The sequence below is a fragment of the Dipteris shenzhenensis genome, chromosome 24, assembly GCF_047967505.1.
Source record: "Dipteris shenzhenensis isolate YYH24624 ecotype China chromosome 24, Dip_SZ_1.0, whole genome shotgun sequence".
Taxonomy (NCBI): domain Eukaryota; kingdom Viridiplantae; phylum Streptophyta; class Polypodiopsida; order Gleicheniales; family Dipteridaceae; genus Dipteris; species Dipteris shenzhenensis.
The window spans coordinates 29,831,606-29,839,390 of NC_141619.1; the positions used below are offsets into that span (position 1 = coordinate 29,831,606).

Consider the following 7,785-nt stretch of genomic DNA (forward strand, 5'->3'; position numbering starts at 1 on the left):
GAAATTGTGTGTCACTTATGAGAAGGAAACTACCTCTAATAAAGTTTACCTCATGAAGAGGTTGTTTGAGCTGTAGATGAAGGAAGGGGTCTCCATTGATTATCACTTGAATGAATTCAACATTATTTTCAGCCAGCTTCAGGCTCATAAGATGAATTTTGATGTGGAGACTAAGGCAATATTTCTCTTATGTTCATTGCCATCCTCATGGGATACCTTCTATACAGCTGTCAGTAACTCTGCACCTAGTGGAGTACTGAAATTTGATGATGTTGTGGGTAGCTTGTTGGTCGAGGAGATTAGACAGAAGTCTATGGATGACAACAAGCACGATGCAGCCTTAAATGTGCAAAGGGGCAGATCACAGTTCAGGGGGAAGTCCCAAGAAAGAGGGAAGTCTCGTAGCAAATCCAGGGCACGGAACATTGAGTGTTACCACTATGGCAAGAAGGGACATATGAAAAAGGATTGCTACAAGCTGAAAAGAGAGCAAAAGGATAACAAAAAGTATGCAAATCAGGGTGCAAATCAGAAGGAAGAGAGTCCAAGGGAGGACAAAGGAAAAGTGAAGATCGAGGAGATCAATGCAGTCACACATGATAGGGACAATGACATTCTCTTCATGTCTAGTTTATCTGTAGAGTTGCTTACCACTTCAGATGATGCATATTCCCAAGATTGGATTTTGGATTGTGGTGCTTCATTCCATGTTACTCCCCATAGGGAATGGTTCTCCACTTATGACAGTGGAAAGACAGGTTGTGTGCATCTTGGAAATGACTATGCATGTGACATAGTGGGAGCAGGTGACATAAAGTTTTCTTTTGCAAATGGGTCTGCATTTGTTTTAAAACATGTGAGACATGTGCCTAAGTTGACCAAGAGTCTTATTTCAGTGGGTCACCTAGATGATGCTGGTTTTCACACCACTTTTGGGTTTCAGAGTTGGAAAATTCAGAAGGGCTCTATGCTTTTGGCTAGGGGTGCCAAATGTGGGACTTTGTATCCCTTACATGTATCAGGGGTATTTGATCATGTTGTTGCAATAATTGCGCATTTGAGTTTCTCTAATTTTGAAATTTGTGAGCACTGTCTCTATGGGAAGCAGACTAAATCATCCCATAAAAGAAGGGGAAAGAAAGAGTTTGAAAAGCTTGATTTGGTGCATTCAGACGCATGTGGTCCCATGCCTACACGGTCATTAGGTGGGGCTGAATACTATGTGACATTCATTGATGATGCAACTAGGAAAGTGTGGGCTTATGCCATAGCTCGGAAGAGTGATGTGTTCCAGGTATTTTAGAAATGGCTAGCCTTGGTTGAGAATCAGTTAGGTAGAACGCTTAAATGCCTATGAACTGACAATGGTGGAGAGTATCTCTCTCATGACTTTCAGCATTTGTGTGATACACGTGGGATTAAGAGGGAGCTCACATCCCCTCGTACTCCAGAGCAAAATCTAGTTGCAAAAAAGATGAATCGTACCATTCAAGAAAGGTTGCAATGCATGCTTTCCAATGCAAGTCTTTCTAGTGGTTTTTGGGCCGAGGCAATGAAGACTGCAGTGCATGTGATCAATAGATCACCTAGTAAGAGTTTGGATGGTGGTATTCCTGAAGAGGCATGGAGTGGCAAGAAGCCCTCTTACTCTCATTTGTGTATATTTGGGTGTGAGGCATATGCACATGTGCCAAAAGAGCTTCGAAAGAAGCTAGATCCCAAGTCTAGGAAATGCATCTTTCTGGGTTATGGTGAAAGTGGAGAGATGGGCTATCGTCTCTGGGATCCAGAAGAAAAGAAGATCATATGCAGCCATGATGTAGTCTTCTCAATGAGAAGAAGATGCATAAGGCACCCATGAGGGATGTGGAAATGAGGAGAATCGCTTTCCAGGATGTGAATCCACCTGCATATGTTGATAGATAGCAAGCTGTCCATGCACCAAATGTGCAAGAAATGGTACCACCAAGTACTCCCACAGGTATACAATCAAGGGTAGATGATGGATCATCTATTGGTGGAAATGATTAGCCAAATGTGGCTGATATGAAGGTGGGACAGCAAGCTAAAATGCCCTTGAGAAGATCATCTAGAGTGTCTAGACTGCCTGATAGGTTTGTTCCAGAGGTAGACTATGTGATGCTTACTGATTACGGGGAGCCTTCTTGCTACAGAGAGGCTATGATGCACAAGGATCAATGCAAGTGGGAGTATTCTATGTGATCAGATATGAGTTTACTTATGAAGAATACGACTTGGGACTTGGTTTCTTTGCCACATGGAAAGAAAGCATTGCCATGGAAATGGGTCTATAAGATGAAGGTCACAGGTGATGATGAACCTAGGTACAAGGCCCGTTTGGTCGCTAAAGGGTTCAAGAAAGAAAAGGGTATGGATTTTGATGACATATTCTCTCCGGTTGTGAACATGACCACACTTAAATGCATGCTTAGACTAGTGGCAGCAGAAGATATGGAGCTTATGCAGATGGATGTCAAGATAGCTTTCTTGCATGGGGATCTGCATGAGGAAATTCATTTACATGGTGCAGCCGGAAGGCTTTGAAGAAAAGGGTAAAGAGCATTTAGTTTGCAAGCTAAAGAAGAGTCTCTATGGTCTTAAGCAAGCGCCTAGAGAATGGTATCAGAAATTTGATGCTTTCATTTGGTCCCACGGTTTTAGAAGGAGTGAAATTGATCACTGCCTCTACACTAAAAGGGCTAAGGATAATGGCCTAATAATCCAGTGGGCACTATATGTGGATGATATGCTATTGGCTAGTAAGAATACTTGTGAGCTAGATGCATTAAAGGCCAAGTTGCATGAGGCCTTTGATATGAAGGATTTGGGACTTGCAGGTCATATTCTTGGTATGCGCATCACATGTGATCGGAGTAGGAAACTCCTTTGGCTTTCACAGAAGGAGTATGTTACAAAAGTATTGCAGTGTTTCAATATGGAGGGGGGGAAGGCAGTGAGCACTCCATTGCCTCCATATGTGAAACTGAGTCATACAGCTAGTCCCAAATCAGATGAGGAGAGGGCCATGATGGCCAAGGTTCCTTATGCATTAGCGGTTGGGAGTCTTATGTATGCTATGATAGCTACTAGACCAAACATTGCATTTGCAGTGGGAGTTGTTAGCCAATATATGGCTAATCCAGGAAAGAGGCATTGGGAGGCAGTTAAGTGCATCATGAGGTACATGAAGGGTACCAAGGAGATGTGCATCTACTTTGGTAGAGGAGACATGCGTGTACTTGGGTACATAGATTCAGACTATGCAGGGCATGTGGATAGTAGGAGATCCACTTCTGGTTATGTGTTCACCTTTGCAGGTGGTGCAATGTCGTGGATGTCTTGCACACAGAAGTGCGCTGCTTTGTCTACCACAGAGGCTAAGTATGTTACAGCCACAGAGAGTTGTAAGGAGGCTATATGGCTTGATCGGCTAGTGGGATATTTGGGGATTGATACAGGTGTACCGATATTGCATAGTGATTCTATGAGTGCTATTCAGCTAGCACGGAATCCGGTCTTTCATGCAAAGACCAAACACATTGAGGTCAGGTACCATTTCATCAGGGAGGTACTTGAGGACAAGCGCATAGAGCTTGCCAAGGTTCATACAGATAATAACCCTACAGATATGCTGATGAAGAGTCTACCTAGTCAGTGGTTTAAGTATTGTCATGTATTGATGGGCATTGGATAGTATGCTCCCTGGTTGTTCTCCCTTAAAGGCACATTGTTCTTTAAGTGGGAGGTTGTGGGGTTTAAAGGTCACTATGCCTTTACGTACCCCAGTTATGTACAATACTCAAACACATATATAAATGAATGAAAAAGAAGATTAGGGTGTTCTGCACCCACCAAAACTTATGTGGCTCTCTGTTTCTCTCTCTCCCTCTTCCATTCTTACTTCCCTTGAGAGGACTCTCAATCTCAACAAATTAGACATGCAAGCCAGCGATCAAATGGCCAAGAGAAGAGGAGACAGAAAGGCAAGCAAAAAATTGCATGTTTTTAGATACATTAGATATTGCAATGATTCTTCTCCTGCAGCAGCTAGCGATTAGATGAGCAACCAGCAGCAGATAAAGAAGCAAGAAAACTGGGAGAGAAGTCACTAGGAGAAGAAGAGAAATTGTCCACCAGCAAAAGAGGAACAAGAGGACAAAATACTTTAGGACCTCTAGAACATGACCAAACCCTTAAAACCCTAACACACAATATGAAGCCCTAAGCTAAAACCAACCCTCACACTAACCACCAATTAGCATGGCTAACTTGGCCAAATAGACTAAGAACTAAAAAATGGACCTAATTAAAAATCACTAACCACCCACATCTCTTGGGACCCTTATAGGGCCAACAATGAATACCCACTCTCTCCCTCTCTTAGATACTTCTAAGTCAATTGTCGTCCACCTTAAAGTTACCTCATTACACTAGATGCAGGAGCTATGGACTAGAATCTTGTTGAATGAAAAATGCTTGTGGTTATCGCAAGCATTTTATATGTAACAAAAGGCGAGAAACATAATTTATATTATCACTGACAGTGGCCATATTACCAGTGGTAGTAGGCTTATTATCATCGGGAAAAGGCCTTTTACCATTGGTAGTAGGTTTACTACTATCGGCGTAGATCCACTACCAATAGTATTATTATTTGATTAACTGATTATTTTTTTGTAGCTACCAACATGATGATGTTATCCTCATGCTACATGTGACCAAATATGGTGTTTATGAATGACATATTTATGCAAACATGGAAATGCTCATAAGTATTTTCTCAAGCATACAATACAGGGTTCAAATTAACACTCACAATAGAACAATGGATGCAATAGGTAAAAGAATTAAAAATGACACTATAATCTCCCCTTGGAAACACATGGATGTATTTACAACAAATAGATGTAATAAAAAATGGTAAAACAATCTCCCCGTTAAAGTGTGAGATCAAGGGACTTAAATCTAGATTGTTGATTGTACTAGTCCCCTATTTTATACAGGGCAAGCAGAACTAAGGACCACTTCCTAGGGCTTCAAGAGAAGGGGAATTTAGCTCTTTTGAATCCAATATGGGGTGAAAATCGGCCTAGTAAAGCCTTAACTCTTGTGCAAACCTTTTACAATCGGTTGTAGGAATATTATTAGCAATAGTTTGGCTACTACTAATGATCGACCAATGATATCAATAATAGTGTTGATGCTTCTACTTGTAAAATAAGAGTACCCCTACTAGTTTACTAGGAATAATAACGTTTTATAGTATAGTTAAGTAGTTGTAGTGTTGTCAATGAAAATCACACTAAGTACTTTTAGTTTGGTGATAATTGTAAAAGAGCTGCTAGTACATATGTGAACTAATGAGTTGTAGTATACATGTTATCACCATTAGTGGTGCTCTTATTATGGTAGGTAATATTAACAATGATATTTTTTTATTGGTCGAAGTTAGTGCCATCAGGTGCAAACACATGTTTTGATGTGAAAAGGGGTGATCATGATTCATTACAAAAGAAAACACTACCTCTATAGTTTACTAGGGATAAATATTTTGGAAGTAGCCTTAGTACTATTGGCGACAATTGTACTAAGTAGTTTTAGTTTGGTGATAATTATAAAAGACCCGCTAGTACTTATGTGAACTACTACATTAGTGGTGTTCTTATTATGGCAAGTAGTGTTAGTGATGATATTGTTTGGTTGGAAGTTTGTGAAACGGCGTGATCATGATTCACCACAAAAGAAAATAGTAGGGAGCAATTCTTGAGTTTTGGAATTGTTTTGAGAAGAAACTTACATGGAACCTCATGCATGTGAATTCTCCCTCTCCCAATTGTCTATCCCGTAAGATAAAAATGTAGGCCTGATCCATTCAAAATGCGTCCTTTACATGTATAATAGATAAGGTATTAGATAGATGAAGTCTTAGAGCTACAGGACTGGATTTTATGCTAGCGTAAAGGGAAAAGATTCTTGAATTGAAGTAGGGAGGTGGAAAGAATTTTAGTTGAGTAGGCTAAAAGATCCTTGAATTGAAGTAGGGAGGTGGAAGTTGAGTAGGCTAAAGATTACGTCAGGTCTGTTTGGCATAAAATTGCTTGAAACAAACAGGAGAAGAAGAACTTGAGACTAGAAAACAGTTGGAATTGGTCAGCTCTTCAGTCTTGTTTAGAGAGGCTTTGTCAATATATGCAATTGCTCTTTATTTCTCAGATTGCCTTTGAACCGATCGCCAACAAGCATGACGCCGATCGAACGCATTAGAAAATGTGTTCTCTCTCGTATACACAAGGCCACAGCCACAGTTTGCCAGGACTATCAACAGTAAGATCCTCCTGCATCTTGTAGATCAATCCAAACATAACCGTAACTGCGCAGATTTTGATCCACGTCAGAAGTGGCGAATCGTTAATACTGATGCTAATTCGTTGGATTCATGATTTTTCAGGTCACCCGACATTTCCGATCCTAAATATCGACGTGTGGTTCGGTTTGTACTGCTGACTGTAGTGGCAGCCTTGCTAACAGCTGCCATTGTCGTGGTGGCCATGCGGGAGCCATCGATTCGGATACACAGGAGAACTGCCTCTTCAGCAAATGTAACCTCATTGTTTGATAAGACAGAGCGGGATCCCACCAGCAACTTATCGTTAACGTGTCCTTGCCAGAAGCAGGACATAAGTTGGTGCAATTATACGACGTTTTATCTGTACTACCAGGTGAGAAACTGGAATTGGATTGTGCGCGCGGTCCCTGCCGCTCTGGGCTATTTACTTAACCACAGCCTTATTGATTTTGCAGGACAGCCACAATCCTGATCGTGTCGATCAAATGTCTCTCGACGTCACAGCCTCACAGATACAGGCCGTCTGCGGTAATCCGGGCGAACCGGAGGCTAGCTGGGTTTGCAACGCTGTGCTGAGCCCAGTTTTGAACTTCGACGACACGCGGACAGTTCTGACGACAGCAAACCTCCTCAGTCCCTCCTTATTGTACAACGATGTAGGGCTCCATATAGACAGTAAGTTGCCGCGCATCCGCTAATTTGTGCATTCGAACAACGGCAGGAATCAGTAACAAAGCAGTCGAAATACAACAAAACTGATTTTTGTGTCTATCCAGCTAGCTCGTTTTTAAGCACTAATCCTTTTTTGTTGCACGGCCAGCAAATGCCTATGCGGAGTCGGAGAGCCACGCCTTCCTTGAATTTGGCGATCTAGACCAACGCGGCCTCAGCAACTATTCGGACGGCTTGATCTACCTGATAAGGAGCATGGCAAATCAATTCCAGGCAAACCAGAACAGCTCTCTAGAAGAGTTCTGGAATGCAACTGGGAGGACACGAGAAGCGTATAATCTAACGATTGCATTTGGAATGAAAGTCGAGTGGGGAAGGTATGAGAGGTTGTGCGAGCCGTTGTTTTGCGATATAGTCGAGCGTGTATCGATATGGTCTCGGGGGATACAAGCGATTGCACAAGTAGGGGGCATCAGTACAGTGGTTGCTCTGGCAGTGCGGATTCTTATTTGGCCTTTGGTTAAGTTTATTTTCAAGATGCCATAAATATTTCAGCATCTTGATGCTTTCATTTCATGGCTTATTTCATGGCACTCTCACCACCCCAATGGCTTCTTCTCTCACATAAACCTTTCATATCTTTTATTTCTTAATGACATCTTTGTCACATAAAATTCCCATATAGAAATTATCAAGCCTTAGTGTGCTGGCTATCACTCCTTTCAGTTCAACTCTTAAGACTTTGT

The 7,785-nt window shown here is 41.7% G+C and overlaps 1 protein-coding gene across 1 annotated transcript; it reads left to right on the top strand.

Moving 5' to 3' along the window:
* The first annotated feature begins 6,161 nt into the window (after positions 1–6,161).
* Positions 6,162–7,585, top strand: LOC147886468 (uncharacterized). The gene is made up of 4 exons (XM_087395257.1): positions 6,162–6,345; positions 6,470–6,740; positions 6,823–7,042; positions 7,188–7,585. Exons 1-4 carry the CDS (start codon positions 6,263–6,265, stop codon positions 7,583–7,585), a joined length of 972 nt encoding a protein of 323 aa, XP_087251383.1. The 5' UTR covers positions 6,162–6,262.
* The last annotated feature ends 200 nt before the right edge of the window (positions 7,586–7,785 follow it).